The sequence below is a fragment of the Hippichthys cyanospilos genome, chromosome 8, assembly GCF_059441005.1.
Source record: "Hippichthys cyanospilos isolate Australia breed blue-spotted pipefish chromosome 8, RoL_Hcya_1.0, whole genome shotgun sequence".
Taxonomy (NCBI): Eukaryota; Metazoa; Chordata; class Actinopteri; order Syngnathiformes; family Syngnathidae; genus Hippichthys; species Hippichthys cyanospilos.
The window spans coordinates 15,252,501-15,269,634 of record NC_142376.1 but is presented as its reverse complement, the minus strand read 5'-3'; the positions used below and the strand labels follow the sequence as shown (position 1 = coordinate 15,269,634).

The 17,134-nt window shown below is 38.6% G+C and overlaps 4 protein-coding genes across 4 annotated transcripts in view; 2 read left to right on the top strand and 2 right to left on the bottom strand.

Annotated features, from left to right (window-relative positions):
* Window positions 1–138: 138 nt before the first annotated feature.
* On the bottom strand, window positions 139–2,037 carry cst3 (cystatin C (amyloid angiopathy and cerebral hemorrhage)). The gene is made up of 3 exons (XM_088420692.1): window positions 1,755–2,037; window positions 1,520–1,621; window positions 139–524 (listed from the first exon to the last, which is right to left on the bottom strand). The coding sequence occupies exons 1-3, from the start codon at window positions 1,956–1,958 to the stop codon at window positions 447–449; spliced, it is 384 nt and encodes a 127-aa protein (XP_088276818.1). The 5' UTR covers window positions 1,959–2,037; the 3' UTR covers window positions 139–446.
* A 72-nt stretch (window positions 2,038–2,109) lies between these two features.
* On the top strand, window positions 2,110–7,542 carry ephx5 (epoxide hydrolase 5). Its single transcript, XM_088420684.1, has 9 exons — window positions 2,110–2,325; window positions 2,409–2,625; window positions 2,720–2,900; window positions 5,073–5,282; window positions 5,360–5,489; window positions 5,865–6,076; window positions 6,837–6,945; window positions 7,025–7,150; window positions 7,225–7,542. Exons 1-9 carry the CDS (start codon window positions 2,303–2,305, stop codon window positions 7,421–7,423), a joined length of 1,407 nt encoding a protein of 468 aa, XP_088276810.1. The 5' UTR covers window positions 2,110–2,302; the 3' UTR covers window positions 7,424–7,542.
* A 951-nt stretch (window positions 7,543–8,493) lies between these two features.
* On the bottom strand, window positions 8,494–11,212 carry mad2l1bp (MAD2L1 binding protein). The gene is made up of 3 exons (XM_088421834.1): window positions 10,869–11,212; window positions 9,167–9,420; window positions 8,494–9,063 (listed from the first exon to the last, which is right to left on the bottom strand). Exons 1-3 carry the CDS (start codon window positions 11,119–11,121, stop codon window positions 8,536–8,538), a joined length of 1,035 nt encoding a protein of 344 aa, XP_088277960.1. The 5' UTR covers window positions 11,122–11,212; the 3' UTR covers window positions 8,494–8,535.
* Window positions 11,213–11,650: 438 nt separating this feature from the next.
* Window positions 11,651–17,134, top strand: part of kif16bb (kinesin family member 16Bb) — a 19,165-nt gene continuing 13,681 nt past the window's right edge. Inside the window, exons 1-8 of the mRNA XM_088421999.1 lie at window positions 11,651–11,737; window positions 11,952–12,053; window positions 12,248–12,364; window positions 14,553–14,650; window positions 15,179–15,294; window positions 15,403–15,545; window positions 15,769–15,937; window positions 17,090–17,134. The exon at window positions 17,090–17,134 is cut by the window's right edge and continues 78 nt beyond it. Coding sequence (XP_088278125.1) covers window positions 11,651–11,737; window positions 11,952–12,053; window positions 12,248–12,364; window positions 14,553–14,650; window positions 15,179–15,294; window positions 15,403–15,545; window positions 15,769–15,937; window positions 17,090–17,134 — 877 coding nt within the window. The remainder of the gene's footprint in view (window positions 11,738–11,951; window positions 12,054–12,247; window positions 12,365–14,552; window positions 14,651–15,178; window positions 15,295–15,402; window positions 15,546–15,768; window positions 15,938–17,089) is intronic.

Genomic DNA, 17,134 nt, shown 5'->3' with positions numbered 1-17,134 from the left:
GATTAGCTACACGTAATGTATTAGCAATAGTCAGGATTAGTGAATATATGTACATGAAAAGTATGAAAATGCATTATAAAAGGCTGTCGTGCAAATGGGAGAATACAGCTCTATTAGAGTGACTCACACAGCAATGCATTTGTTAAACGTTAAAATGTAAGTACTTTAATTTCATATCAAAATATAGAAAACTGTTAGTAAAAGGTTACTTTTTTCACTAAAATTATTTTAAAAAATGAAAAGAAAACGATACAAGCTAATCTAATCGTAACATTTCTATTCTGAAATCAGAAAAAAATTGCTCCAGTATTTAATAGCATATTCTTTGTAACATGCTAAACTTATACTTGAAGTAATAGCATACAGACGTTTTTCATTTGCTTTGAATACTAAATAAGGTGTTTGAAATTAATGTGACACTTATGTCGTCCCACATGGCTCATTTTCTAGCACTTTGATGGCTCCACCAGCTGGAGGTCCCTCAGCCATGGGCGGCTCCACACAGTGAAGGTGCACTGATAAGGCTGAGGAAACAATTCAGAATCCATATTAAACATGTAGTGACATAAGAACAGCAAAAGACAAAAAAACATGTATCATGCAATATTTGACATAACACTTGTTTCAAAATTTTAAAAAGGGTAGGCACACGTAACTTATTTTTGCTTTTTTAAAGGGAAGTTAAGTCAAAGAATCGGACGTTATGATTCAATTATGCCACCTTCAAGGCGATGGGAGGGATAGAAACCAGTAAAGGGTCAGTTTAGAGTGTCCACTACACCTACCATGCAGGTTTTAGGGAACGTGGGAGGAAACTCACACAGGCGGAACATGCAAGCGCCACACAGGAAAGCCGAAGCCGGAATCGAACTCGCGACTTCTGCGCTAATTAACTGTACTAACTAACTCATCATTCTTCCTCCGTGCCACCTGGCCTACGGTCTACTAGTAGTTAGTTATCTCTAACCGGAATGCCTGCGCACATGCCATGGAGATCCATAGTTCCTGATACATTTTCAGGACTTTCCATATTGTTTTCCTAAAAAAAAGCTTGGTCACATTTAAATAACAAATCAAGGTACTGCTGTAGTAGCAGTAAGAGAGGAAAAACAGAAGACGCTATTGAGTCCTCATTTAATTTGTGGTCAACAAGCCGGTTCAGTTTCAATTGTCAGCCCTTTCAGCTCCCCAGTGGATGGGTAGGAAAGAATTCTATTGAACACTAAGATTATAATCTGACTGATCAGAATTTGATGAAGAAATTTGGTCCTGTATGAATGTACTCAGCTATATACAGGAAAAATGGCCCTTCCTCAGTGACAGAATATTAAACATGAATTCAATATTAGTCATAACAACTGGCATTTTTTTACTTTAGCTAATTATCAATTCAAATGAGTAATATACACTGTTCATTGCCATCAGAAACCTTTGGCAATCATGAACGCGTGATCCAACTCCACGGACAAAACTAAAACAGGGCTGGAGTGAAATCAAAACTAATAAATACGAATCATACCTGAGCCTCGGCTGGGATGTTGCAATGCTCATCTGGGGCGTTCTTGTTACAGTTTGTCATCGCCATTTTAACAGTGATGACGTACTTGACACCAGAGACGATCTAAATAATATACAGCAACATTAAAACGATGTCCTCGGTATCCCCCCCAATCGTTTATTTGCATTTTATTATCATTACAATGAACTGATAAGCGTCGATTTATTGCCATGATCTGGACGTCGTCACGACTGACCTGTTTTCGAACCTTGACCACCTCTGTCTTCACTCGAAGGGACGTGCCGTCCGAGGCCATATTATGTTGCCTGATAGCGAAGGACAGTGCATTCTGCACGTCCTCGTCGTTAGGGTCCGCGTCGCTAAATCCCCCGGCAAGCATGCCGTGGGCTACGGCGCAAGCTGCCCCAAGAATAAGAATGAAGGTAACCCTCAAAGACATTTCTCGTTTTTTAGGCAATCTCAAAAGAACAACGCGGACGCGTCTGCTTTCCCTTTGTTATATAAACACACGAGTCACGCGGCCGAGTCGCGTGATGCGATTGGTTCATTATTGGTCCAATCAAATTTGTTTAATGCAAGAACGCTCTCGTTCGCTCTTGAGTCTGTATGTTTGGTGACTGTCCTGGAGTAACCCGGTGGATGTCTTGACTTTCAATTCGTGTACGCCACCTGTTTATTTTAAACAATTGGCATTTGGTGAAAACATCTGCAGAATTGTTTCTCCTTTTATTTAGTGCACGTTTGTGAAAATAACCAGTGGTGGGCTTTCGCGTCGCGAACAAAATGCAAAGAGTACATTTTTTGAAGTAAGTACACTTCTACAGCAGCAACCATATGTTTCATTGGATTCAGCGACTAATAAACTAAAACGCGTGTTCACGTGATGCAGAGACTCCTTCCTGAGTTTGGATACCTTCCACAAGCAGATTGTGATCGGGACAGCGGTTGCAGCGGGAGTTGCGTTGCTGTACGTTCGGCACAGGAAATGGAACAAAGTCCAAACCATTCCTCTTGGCGAAGGATGGTGGGGAGCAGGCGAGAAACCACAGTCAGAAGACAACAAGATCTATTCTTATGAGGTGCAAACCTCAGATGATGAAATCAAGGTGATGTGTTATCCTGTTTTAAAATGTAAAAACGTAGCCGAGGCTGCAGAATTGATATGTACACTCACTCATGTACAAAATAACAATGTCTCAGGTCCTTCAAGAACGCATTGACAAAACCCGCTACACTGAGCCTTTGGAAAATGGCACCTTTGAATATGGATTCAATTCAGCATATCTTAAACAAGTGGCTTCTTACTGGAGAAATGAGTTTGACTGGAGAAAACAAGTGGCCGTGCTGAACAAGTATCCACACTTCAAAACTAAAATTGAAGGTATTCATTTGAGGTACCGATACATCATAGCTAGAAGTATTTGCATTGCAAAGATACTGAAATTATTAGAAAAGTTGTCAATTTAAAGGGTAAGTCAAAGCAACTGTTTTCTTGACAATAGTATGTTCTATGTGGCTCCAATAGTGTACATATACTGCATTCACATTCAATACAATTGTATTTATGGAAGATGAATTAAAGCCGGGAACTGGTTAGCACATCCGCCTCACTGTTCAGAGGTCCCGGGTTCAATTCCAGCTTGCCCTATTCTTCCTGTGTGGAAGACATGTTCCTTGCATGTTCTTTCGTTCTCGCGTGGGTCTTATCCGGGCTCTCCAGTTTGCTCCCACACCCCCAAAACATGCATGATAGTTATATTGTACTCTACAAATTGCAAAAAGTCGTGATTGTGAGTGTGAATGGTTGTTTGCCTCTGTGTGGCTTGCGATGTGCTGGCATTGAGTTCAAGGTGTCCCTCGCCTACTGGCCGAAGACGTCTGGGATAGGCTTCGGCAGGCCAGCGACCCTAGTGATTTTAAGCGGTTAATGAAAATGGATTAAAGCCTACCTCCAGTGCCCCACTTTGAAGTATTGATGAGGTTCATGAACCAATATTGGATTGTTTGATAGATATTTGGTGTTGCCATTTTCACGTCAAGTACTGTACACAATCTGCTTGGTCTATTTTGTAACGGGATGGGACATCAAGTTGTTGATTGGGCCAACCCTTGTACTCAGCAGGCACTATTGAGTGTTTTTTTTTTTCCTCGCTTTGTGACCCTAAAAAGGCTTCATAGAAAATGGGCCTGTATTCTGCTGATTCAACATTTCTACAGTTAACTTTGGGTGAAAAGGGGAAAACGCACCTTAGGTAAAGGTGGGGTTTTAGCGAGCCTGGCATCTAATTTCCATGTAAGAAATATAGCCACCAAAATAACTCATCTCATAATAAAATTGAATGTTTTGGGTGAGGAAATAGGATTCTACATTGGCTCAAAGTGCAAAGAAATTTAATTTGTATCATACAGGCCCTTAAAAACATATATAAATAACTGGCCAAGTCAGCTTCACATACTGTAAAGTCTCTTTAAGTATGGGTGAGTGCTCCCCGTCCTGACAAAATATTTTCCCAGCTTTAGTCAGCCTACTTTAGTACAACAAGCAAAACCATTGCTTACCCTCACAAGGCAGGCTTGCTTGCTCGTGCCTATCCCAGCTGACCAGGCAGTAGGCGGGTGACACCCTGAACTGATTGCTAACCAATTGCAAGGCACATTGTGACAAACAACCATTCACGCACCCAGTCACACCTAAGGACAATACATTGTGTCCAATACACCTGTCATGGATGTTTTTGGAGTGTGGGAGGAAGCCGGAGTGCCCGGAGTGAACCTACATGGGCTCGGGGAGAACGTGCAATCCCCAAACAGAAAGGCCAGAGCCAGCTGGAATTGAGCTCAGGTACCCTAATTGTGGACATGATAATCACTGTCACGAGCCGCACTGGGTGTCCTTTTTGCCTCTGAAAATGACATCGCAGTTGCTCGTGGCTGAAGTTATTACCAGCTTGAAAACCTTGGGAACATCCCACAACCAAATTCAGAAAACAGGTGAGTCGTGGTTTATTATCCGTCCAATCTGTGATGTTATTTTTATTTGACAGCAATTGGAAAAAAAGGCCGCCTGTATGATCAAATTTGGTGAATTTTACTGTGTAATTTATGTTATACAATGTTACTCAGAATGTTGTGTTTAGACTAGTGGGGACACATAAAACAGTATTGTGCAGAACCACTTTGGATTCACTTATCCTTTAAAGGTACAAAATCGAAAAAAATGTCAAAATTCTCAACAGTATGTCAACTCAGCTGTTACTGTGATCTTATTCTCATAATTACTTTATTTCCCCAAAAAACAGAATCAATTTCCCACATAAGTGTTATGTCACTATTGTAACAGTAGATCTAGTGTCTACATTTCTACCACTTTTTGTTTTGTGAGAAGTGTGTTGAAAAGATTGGATTGGTTTGTTACAATATCAGAAGTGGAAGTATTTGTGGGGCAACTGTATCCCTTTATTACATTTCAGTGACTTTTATACAGTATAGCAGAACAGAAAAACTCCAGATGTTTCATTTGCATCCGTCCTAAAACGTTTCTGCTCTTCAACAGGAATAGATGTGCATTTTATCCATGTGCAGCCAACTCGACAAAAGAATCAAAAAGTTCTCCCGCTTATGCTTGTTCATGGCTGGCCAGGGTCTTTCTTTGAATTCTACAAGATCTTGCCACTTCTCACAGAGCGTCATGATGACCTCGCCTTTGAGGTCATATGCCCTTCTATTCCTGGATATGGTTTCTCTGAGGCCCCTCATAAAAAAGGTCTTTTTATGTACTGAAAAGAGGATTCACGACATGTTGTGGGTGTTTAAGTTTTGATTTTTTTTTTTTTAATGTAGGTTTTGACTCTCTTGCTGCTGCCAGAATTTTCCTGAAGCTAATGGAGCGTTTAGGATTCTCGCAGTTTTATCTACAGGGAGGAGACTGGGGTGCTCTCATCACCACAAATATGGCACAAATGAAACCTCAGTAAGACAAAGGCAAAGCAAGATTCAACAGTTCACAATATGGTGTTACCACTAAAATCGTACCCACATACTCCTCTACTCTCGCAGAATTATTATGGGACCTCTGTGTAAAACAGTGTTTGCATTGTGCAAAAGACACTGATGCTGCAAATTCCTCAATATGGCATAGCACTTGTTGTTGACAGTCATTTGAATGACATTGGTATGACGCGTATGCATAGTCTGAGTGGTTCTAATTTTTTGCAGTGTACGCACATATTCAAGTACAAACATTAATGAATCACAGATTTGTGTCAAAAGCAACATTTTGTGTGTACGCACTGTTAATGAATGAGGCCCATTGTTTTTTCTGAACAATACTTTTTTTGTCACTTAGGTGTGTGAAAGGTCTCCACTTAAACATGATTTTGTCAACAAGAGGGTTTAAAGTGCTGCTGTCCCTCCTGATTGGCCCTTACCTTCCCTTCCTGGTGGGGCTTAGTCGGGAAGATGTCCGCCGCTTGTTCCCCTTCTTTGAAAGGAATGTGTGGAATATCTTGAGGGAAACAGGTTACCTCCACATTCAGGCAACCAAACCAGACACCGTAGGTAGGAAAACAGGGAGACACAAATGGTTCAATCACTGTGTGCTGATTGGTCCAGATTTTAATATCAGTGGACATTGGTCTTACTATTGATTAATTTTACTGTCGGGATCAGTACTCGACATCCTATTTCCTTCCTCCATATAAAAAATAAATATAAAATCTCAGTCACAAACAGAAAAAACAAACACTCATTAAATTACAGATTTTATCGAATAAATGCATTTTGATAACAGAAAGGGTGCCGTTTACGCACGATTAGATGTCCTTTTATTATGATACGGTTTGCTATTGAATTAAAATTTGACCCACATTTTTCTCTCTTTTAAAATATTAAAATGACTTAAAAAAAAAGCACAACATAACAAGGTTAATTAAGCATGTCTGCCAACATTTGCTAAAGATAAAGTGTAGTTCCAAGTTTTTCTCCATAGTCTCCTAAGGGTCAGCTGTACTGGACATTTGTTTTTGGTTGATCTCTTTTGCCTTATTTGAGGTACGTACCTTACAAAGCCCTACCCCTTAGTAGCCCTTTTCCAATGTCTCATGTGTTTAGCTGTAATTTAAAAAAATTGCTGTCCTACTCAGGCAAAATGGACACAGAGGACCCAAATAAAGGGGCGGAATTTCTTTTTCAGAAATTTGAGATTTGGCCCTAAATTTTGCATATTCTGAGTTTTGCGTATTTTTTTTTGCTAACTGTATTTCGATCTTCACCGGCATGTGAAAGATCATGGTAAACAAGACTTGCTTTCGTTAAACAGGCTTTGGAGTGAACGACTCTCCTGTAGGCTTGGCTGCTTACATTCTGGAGAAGTTCTCCACTTGGACTGACCAGGAGAGCAGACACTTGGAGGACGGTGGGCTGGAAAGGTCTAGCACTACATTTGATCTTTTTCCATCTTTTAGCAATGTTTATCGGATTGTTCATAGGTGTTGTTGTTTTGCACAGGAAATTCAGCATGGATGACCTCTTAACAAACGTCATGATCTACTGGAGCACAGGCTCCATCGTCTCCTCCATGCGCTTCTATAAGGAGAACCTTCATGGTAATTTTGACAAGAGGATTGATTCAAGGTATGTGGATTCATAACTATTCTCGAAGCCCAGTGTTTTTGGACTCACATGTTGATTGTAATCTTTTGTTACAGGACAAGAATATTTGTGCCGACTGGGTTGGCTGCATTCCCCGGAGAAATGATGCACTGCCCTAAATCGTGGGCCCAGATTAGGTTTCATAACATTGTCTCATACACATTCATGCCTCGAGGTGGTCACTTTGCTGCTTTTGAGGAACCTCAGCTGCTTGCCAGTGATCTAATCCAGTTTGTCAGAAAAGTGGAGCTTTGAAAACACACCTTAGTCTGCACTTCCAAAGACCAATATTCCAATATTCTACACTATAACAGAGGATATATCTTCCTTGTGTTTGTATTTGTGTAATTAAAAAGAATATATGCAACTGTCAAGCCCCATTTTCTTCATTAATGTCAACTATACAGTATCAGTCACCGGCCGATCGGTGAGTTTAGGACCTGGGCCTTCACTGAGGGATCTGAACCAATCGGAGGATGCAGATGTCTCAAACCTGTCAGCGGAAATTAGAAACTGAAATCTGATTAAAGAAAAAAAACATATCGATTTATTTAACCTGGGTCTGCAAACCTGAATCTAAAGTCCAAACAAATTTTTAGGATGATATAGCAACACACACAAACTGAAAATCTAATTGGACAAAAAATATATATTCATGATAATGGTAATCCACAAATGACTGTAGGCTGCGCAGGAAACTTTCATGCTATTAAATGAAGCAAAGCCAATGTTGGGGAAAACCTTATAATACACTATTTTGCAAACTTACACAAAGTTTTTAAGGCATGTCTTCTTGGAAGGCCTGGGGGGCTCTCATGGCACACCAGTGCCATCAGTGTCTCTGCATATTGCCACGAAAATTTAATTCACAAATAGTTATTCACTAAAATGTTTCAATTAAAGGATTTAATTCTATGTATTATGTTTTTGAAAGGAGCTAGATAGAAAAATATTTTCAGCTCATGTTAGAGACAAACATTTTTGTCTGCCCCCTTCCTTAGAGCATGGCAAAGATTGCTAAATATTGGCAAAAATGTTTGGATAATTTAGTTGATCGTAAACAGTACACAAGTACATGTACATTGTACAACCTACATAGACAGCCATATATTTTGCTCCATCTTGTGATCAGATAAGTGCTTGGTATATTTAACTTTACAGTTTAATCACTGGTCCCCAAATACTCAAATTTGTAAAGCATAGTAATTGTCAGTAAGAAATATATAGTAAATAAATCAAGCATACCCCATGAACAATTTAATTTTAATAACAAATGTTGCAATATTTAAAATATGGCTACCATTAAATGTTAAAATACTCCAAACTCCTTTGAATCATGATTTAATAAAAGCAGCACATCTGTTGTCTCAGTTGCGAAAGCCTTTGATGGTTGTCGGTGCTTGAAACCACACATACTCCTGCCAGTCCGCTTGGTCGGTGCTTTCACTGCCTATACTGCACAAATCAGTACAAAGGGCAATCATTTGCTTTTTGACAGAAGTAGGTACTTTAAATTGGAGTTTTGGGTGGAACCAACCCACCCTACAGTCCCTGTGGGCCAGTGCTAAAACCGCCGTGGGCATCAAACGGCCTGGTTTGCTATCAGACAAAAGGTCAGCTACAAAAAGTGTGCGGAAGAGTTGTCTTAAACACGATGACACCCGTAGGCTTTGATCACCACTTCCCAACACCAGCGCCTCCAGGTTGATCTCGTATATCTCGTTGGGAAGGATGAGTGAACCTCCCATGAGCAGCAAAACTCGGGGTACTTTGCTCAGGGAGAAAAGCACCTCCAGCTGATGCAGAAGCTCCTCCAGGTCCTGGAGCGTCTTCTGACATTTACGCCCATTTATATCAGCTAAATTCACTTGCCTTCCACAAACAACATCTTTATCCTGAGAAGTAAACAAACAAGCAAGAGGAAAAAGACTCAATCAGAACAAAAATATGCTGTACATCTTTGATGAGATTTTAAGTGTAACTGGATTGGACATTTACCACTTTTGAGTCTTGCCATTTCTTTTGGGAGTACACGAGTTGGTCATAGGTCATGGGAAGTTGTTGCCTCTGATACAAAATACACTTGAGGATTTCACTGACAAAACGGCAGCAGCCTTCCTGAGTCACGGTTCCCGGGAAGACCACGTTGACAATTCCCTCCTCCTTTGCCCTTTTTGCCATCTCTGCATCACTCTCAGCTGTGTTAAACTGTTTACCAGCTTTCCCGCTGCAGTCTTGCTCTTGCGTGCTTTCTGTCAACACAGGCAGCAAATGGATGAAAATTTGAGTAGTTTTCAAAACCTGAGTTTGTTTAAATGGTGAATGAATTCCTTCAACTAAATCCATGTTATTCTTAGCTAGGGCTGCACAATTAATCGAATTTGAATCGCGATTGCGATTTTGGCTGCCATGATTAATTAAGCTGATCCTCGGTGATACTAACATTTAAAAAGTCAAGCACTTTTTTTTTTTTAAATTTCAAGTCAAATCAAACACTTTTCCACCCTACCACCAGAGGGCATTGTTTCCCGACTGTTAATTGAGACCCATTTTGAATAATCCTAACTCCAAAAAATTTGAATAAATTTGGTTTGAAGAAAATAATGTTGACTGCTAATTGATAAGAATTTGCTTAAAAGTAAATAATGTGATTGGTCCTAAGCAAGCTTATTTCTTTTCATTGGTTTGCACTCAACAATTAAATTACATGTGTGCAAAGTTTTTGCCACGCCTTTGTCTGAATTTGTTTTCATTATTATAGTTTATTTCTTTATTTTGGTTTAGTTTTATTATTTGTAAGTATCAGCCTTGAAGCACTATTGATATACTGCTTGTTTAAAAAAAGGGGGGCAATAAATAGACATGTTGATGAATATCATGATGAATAATCGTGATTTCAATATTGACCAAAATCGTGATTATTATTTTGGCCATAATCGTGCAGTCCTATTCTTATCTTAAAACACTAAAAGACTGTTAGGAATTCGCAAAGAGTGGTCATCATGGATGTGGTTGGATATAACAAAAGTGAGAGTTCTTGTACTTACTGTAAGCAGATTGAATAATTGGCAAATTTGCCATCAATACACATTAGAAAAGTCATGGGCAGACGTTTTGCTTAGCAAACGTCTACGACCAGTGTTTTTTTCCTTAATAGTTGCACTGTTACAGAAGAACGAGAGTTTTGTTTATTTTACGATAACATACAGTGCATTATATTCACTTTTGTGTAGTCTTTTAATTCTACAGTACTTAAATACAGGAGTTTATTTATTTATTTTTTTGCCTTGCTTAAAGTATCTATATACTTTACGGAAGTGTGTTGCATTTCCTTGAAAAAAAATGGGGGAGCTTTACTGAATAGTATGATTTATGAGAAAAACACAAACTTAAAAAACAAACAAAAAATACAGTAAAGCCCACGGCCATAATATGACGATTTTTTTTTCTTTCCCAATGAAGGCAATAAGGTTCCGTCGTACTTTTTCTAAAGTACAGCTGGTAAGAAATTGCCCGTGAATGCCCAGAATTAAAATTTATCAGGATGTGAAATTGAGACTTAGCACAGTGGTTGCAATTAATGGGGCACTATCGAACAAACAACGCATAACTAAATATAGTACGAAACTATGCAAATAATATTGGTATACAATATGAGACAGTACACGAAATTTCTTCTTTCAGAAAATTCTACACTTACCAATCAAATTGCTTGAAGACACGATGAAGTTGTCGCTCTTTTCATCGCTGTTGACCCGATCCCGGTTTGCACTTAATTCGTGATCAGAACATTTTAATTCTTTTTCGCGCACGATTGTTTTATCATTAGCCGGACCGTCAATTTCTTCCGAGTTCGTGTGCGAATTTGAATCGTTCGAAACATCCAGTAACCTTGGCGCTAAAGTCACATTCTCTTCGTTAAGGATTTTTGTAAACGTAGACGGCTTCTTCATTATTGGTTGTCCTCAAAGTCTGCAACTGTTGTTTTCTTTTACAGTATTTGGCTTGACTATCTCGAATCCTGCGCCGCGCATTTGAAAGTTGCCGCCGAGTAAGTAACACAGATAACCGCACGGCATCATGGGAAATGAGGGCCCACGCTGCATTCAAATGCAGACGGAAATGTTGGCTTTCCCAAAACCAAGTTGTGAAACCTGTAGGTCTTCAAGTCTCCAAAAGATCCAAGTCGCATCCAAAACTTTATAGAATGGAAGAGTAATATAACAATTGTAAACTTACTGTTCTAAAACAGCCTTGGAAGCATGTATATCATACTATTTAATACAATACTATTATCTGTGTTATTATTTTTGTTTAAAATTTTCTGTATTACTGGACCATCAATGTTTAAATGTGATTTTGTATATGGCGACCTCTACCGGAGAAAAGTTAAAAAAACACTATAAAAAGTATCGGTCAAATGGTAAATGGAACAGGTCACAGGTGAATTAATTGGCTGTGAATCTCACGGTCACAATACCGATGCTCACATTACACGAGAAGGGCACAGAGTTTCTCCGTGATGGCCTCAATACGAGTTGCAGTTCGAGTCCGCCCACTGAACAAAAGGTGAAGAAAAAGTAGGGAAAACCCAGAATCTTTATTTAATTACCAAACGCTCTTGTCTATCCCTCCACAGAGAACAACGATTGTCAGCCATTATAGTGACTCGTTTGGAAGGAAACACAATATATTTGTATAAGGTAGAGTCAAGTTACCTTCATCAGCAACGCAATGTGTGCTAGATCATTGCAAATTAATTGGTACTCTTCCAATTCTTCAGCCATCATCAGTTCGAGGGGATGATAAGAATACAAAAATATTTACCTACGACTTCTCATATGACTCGATTGAAAGAAGTCCATCATTTGCATCCCAGAATAAGGTAAGTGATTTTCCTTGTGTGTGTGTGTGTGTGTGTGTGCGTGTGTGTGTGTGTGCTTGCGTGTGTGTGCGTGTGTGTGCGTGTGTGTGTTTTCAACTGTACTCATTTTGCTAGATTGTTTTTGTCGTATGTTAATTCGTTTTCAAGGGCCTTTGTCTGCTTAATTTTAATACACTACTTCATCTGTTCCGTAGATATTCAATGACCTGGGGCGTGATGTCTTAAAAGCTGCATTTGAAGGTTTCAATACCTGTGTGTTTGCCTATGGCCAAACTGGATCAGGCAAATCTTATACCATGATGGGTCATGCAGTAAGTTGTTTAGATTTCCCACCACTTATTAATTCTAAATCCATCTGTAATGTTTTATTCATTCATTTGCTAATCCATTAGGTACATTGGCTCATGCAAGTACAAGGTACAGCGTAAGCAATTATTGCAAAAATGAGGTTCAGTTTATTGTGTTAATTTGAAAGGGAGTAGGATAAAATGAAGAGAATCTGCAATTCAAACTTTTGTCGTCACACACACAATTTTCCCATCTCAGATGGAATAGCGCTAGAGGCTGAATAACCTTTAAACATATCGTGCAAAAAGCAGTAAACACCTTGGCCAAGATGCATTAGCTAGCAGTTGGCTAAAAACACACACGTGCACAGTCCTACAAATGACTTATTTTCATTAACATTGACAACAATTGGAACATTTTGTTCTGCTAGGAAATGAAAAAAAAAGAGATCTTAAGGAAATTCCTCTTGGAGGAATCTCAAAATTGACATTTTTGTCCAAACTACAGTACGTATTTCTTTTGTCAAGAGTAATCTTCTTGACACAATTGATTTTGTGAAAACATCTCCCATATACGATTGCTACTTGTTTTGTTTTTTTTTTTTATTTGTAATTGACAATCTTATAGGGTGGCAGTGTATTTTGTGTAAATTTTGACAACCTGAGTTTTCTCACTCTGGCTTTAAGGTGCTGGGAGAGGTGGAAGGAAGTGTAAAGTTGTCTTATTTGAAAATCAATGAATTTGCTCTTCTCATCTGGATGAGAAGGTTGTGGCAAAAAAATGAGAAATGGTCAATTACAGAGCCTTGACACCCGAGGACAGTTGTTGGTAAATGAACTTAGTGCAGCAAAAAATGAATAAATAAAAACATGACAAAACTTTTAGGTATTTGGAATTCATTGCTTAGGTGCCTTCATAATAGGTCATCATGAAAGATGTCATAAAGTCATTACAGAATACAGTCTGCTTAATCTAACACCAAACAAACAGTTCTGCAAACATTCACACTGGTAATAACGTCTCCAACACCTTGTCAGAGAAAGAAGTGTTAAGAAAGAAAAGAAAAAAGGTTAAAATCAAACTCTTTGACCCATCCATCTATCCATTTGCTAGAGACGCTTATCCTCACAAGGGTTGCAGGCTTGCTGGTGCCTATCTCAGCTGGCTTCGTGCGGTAGGCGGGACAGACCCTGAACTGGTTGCCAGCCAATCGTAGGGCACACAGAGGCGGACAACCATTCATGCACCTAATCACACCTAAGGACAATTTAGTAGGTGCAATTACAGTTTACTTAGTATGCATGTCAAACTAGTTATTGTTAAGGGCCATATTGTGTTTATGGTTTCCTTGGAGGGCTGTTATGCCCATCTAAATGTTTAATCCTAATAATGCATACACAGTACAAAAAAAAAATCGATGGATCATATGGTTTAAACTCATTAATCAAGAATAACAGTTTGTTCAACAATTGTTCATTATACTGTATTATACCAGGTTTAGGAACAAGAAAATACTTGCAATTTCTTTTCATTATTTTTTTACATGTAACAAGTTGAATTTTTGATACAGATTTTTGCATGCCTCATGAAAGTGACATGATTCAATTGCTTTTGCGGGCCACATAAAATGATGTGGTGGACCAGAATCTACCGTGAGCATGGCATCCGACTTAAAACACATCCATCATTAACCCCATACACTCCTACTGTCCCAATATCATCAGCATTGCGGAGCTTGCACTGCAAAACATCTTAGCAAGTGCTTACCCGGTGTGAACGCAAAGCTGACACATTTTTAAATTGCAAAGTGACCTCATCAGCCCTCCCTCCTTTTTCTTCATTTGTTTCAACGTCTTTCTACACTAATCAGAAAACGTGATGAGTTCAGCAGTGCGTAGCTTTTCCATTTCCCTCCGTGCACTCAGATGTAAATTTCCCTCTTCCCAGGAGTAAGTGGTTGTCTACGAGAACAGCATCACTGTCCCTTTCAACATGCTTGATAATTATACATAATGTCCATAATGCTCACTATCTACTGTGGTGTAGTTAAAACAAAAGGATTGAGAGATTGCTTTAACATCCCAGTGGTTGTTCCACTACATCTCATTGCAGTTTGTCAAAATTACAGATACACTCACATTAAGACAATACAGTGACGTCATTACAAAGATTTGAGTGTTGTAAACACTTATTTTTTTATTTTTTTGCTAGGAGGATAAAGGTTTAATCCCACGGATCTGTGAAGACCTCTTCTCCAAAATATCAGAGAGAAGCACAAGCAAAGCAGTTTCCTTTCATACTGATGTCAGGTAAGAGACAAATGTTTTTTGTTTGTATTTTTTAAACATCGACAACATGAAGTGCCCGATGAAGCAGATGGATGCAAATCGACAATATTGTTCCAGCTTTGTAAAAAGGTGGAGCCGAATTTGTCATGTTGGATATTGTCAATACAACAATACATTTTTAAATTTAATATGCATTATGACGCTTACCTCCCAAATATGAGTCTTCTGCGACATCAGTCACAAAAAACTCTCCTGATTTGCATTCCTAAATGGCCCTATTGATGCTCCATTACACTAATGAAGAAAAGTACGATATTGAGTCTATTTTTGTCTGTGACAAATAAATTGCTCCACTTTGCGCCTTACAATCACTTCTTGCCCTCAGAATGCACCTTCCTCTACGCCATGCCTCATTTTGCTCTTAAAAAGAAACTTGCAAGCAATTTTTCCCTGTTGCCTATGTTTTTGCAGTTTGGTGTGCTTGTATACTTTTTGCTAGCTGTCGTTCAAAACATGAACACAGAAACACTTTTGTTTTTTTCACACCAGCTTTATGGAAATCTACAATGAACGGGTATATGACCTTTTGACTAAGAGGACTGCAGCCATGGAGAATGGAGGATTACGAGTGAGGGAGCACCCGAGGGATGGACCGTATGTTGAGAGTAAGAAATTGGAGTGCCCCCCGCTCCGTTTATTTCTTTTCTGAGTTATCATAAACAGTGGAATCTCCCCAAACAAAAAAAGATGGCACAAACTACTTCTGTGCTTAGATCTGTCCAAGCATTTGGTACAGAGCTACAGCGACATTGAAGAGTTGATAGCTGCTGGGAACGCCAACCGTATTACAGGCATCACAGGGATGAATGACTGTAGCAGCCGTTCGCATGCCATCTTCACCATCAACTTCACTCAGGTAAGGTGCTGTATATATAAGGATTGTACCATGTTAAAATCTTTGAAGGTTAATAAAAGTTACAATGTGTGTCTCAGGAGGTCTTAGCCTGATTCTACTGTATGTTGGTGTCCTGACTTTTTCAATAACGTCAATGGCACTTTTTTTTTTTTGTAATTTGAACTAGCTCGATTGTTGTCCCGCTACAGTGAGTTTTCCGCTCTGACGGTTTTCCTTGCCACAGACATGGTTTGATACGGAGTTACCACATGAGATGCTGAGTAAGATTCAAATGGTGGACCTGGCTGGCAGTGAGAGGGCAAATGCCACGCAGATTTCAGGCGTCAGACTGAAGGAGGGGGCCAACGTCAACAAATCCCTTGTTACCCTGGGCACTGTGATCTCAGCTTTGGGTAAAAGCCACTTAAGCAGAACGAGCCAACTGACACCATGTGTATTATGTGCCAATAGGCCCGTTAATGGAAGAATAAATCACTTCCTACCAAGCCAAAAAATTATTCACACCCTGAAGAAATCTAGAGCAAAAGTGAACATTTGGGAGCTGGATAGCTTTTTTACATACCAACTATCTTCTCAGGTTAAGGAAGCTGTTTTATGGTGGCCGTGAGCAAATTACAAAAAACAAACATCAGGGAAGATAATTACAAACAAAATAAGCAAAAACATCACCAGATGAAATCCGAATGTACATAAAAAAATCACAAACAAAAAACCCCCCAAGAAAATTAATCACTGACAAAACCAGCGAAGACTAAGCACAAATGAATATCAAAAACCATTAGATTAATTACAAACAAGAAATACATTTCAAAAGATGAAACATGAATAAAACAAATTTAAAAACTCATAACATATAAAATCATTACGTAAGATGAAACATGATTAAACTCATAGATTACAAATGAAAAAACAAAAGCAATCCCAAACATATGTGTAAAAGCACATTACAAAGCCATTTTTTTTGCAATTCATTCATTAACTTTTATTTTGTGCTTTTGTTCATCATTTTTTACGTTTGATTTTTTTGTATTTGCAGATTCATTGTTAATTTTGTTTTAGTTTTTTTGTTTATGTAATGTTTTATGTTTGCAATAGTTTGTTTCTGATTTTTTTTTTGCCGTTTTGTTTATTTCAAAGTGTATTTGCCTTTTTTTTTTGAAATGACATTTTTTAAAGCATAATTTTTAGTTATTTCTTCTCAGCAATTGAACTTCACAGCCAAGTCAGTCTTCCCTCAAACTTAATAAATGAATGTCCCAAGTCATTTTTCTCCAACCAGATACTTTTAATGTTTTTTTTTCCATTTCAGGGGTAGAACTCAAAGTTCAAAATTAATATAATGAAGACTATATCTGATTTTTAGCAGAGGTGACCAACATTCACCGGAGATTTTCAGGACATTTTGATGTTTAGGACATATTTTGTGCATGAGAAAAACTGTGTTGGGTGGCACTATGTGAATATAATGAATAAAAACAATCCTATGGACTGATCAGATTTTTTTTTTTTTAACTTTATGTATTTATTTATTTTTTACCTTTCAGGTGAGCTCAGTGTTGGTAAACCTACCAGAAAAAAGATGACCTACA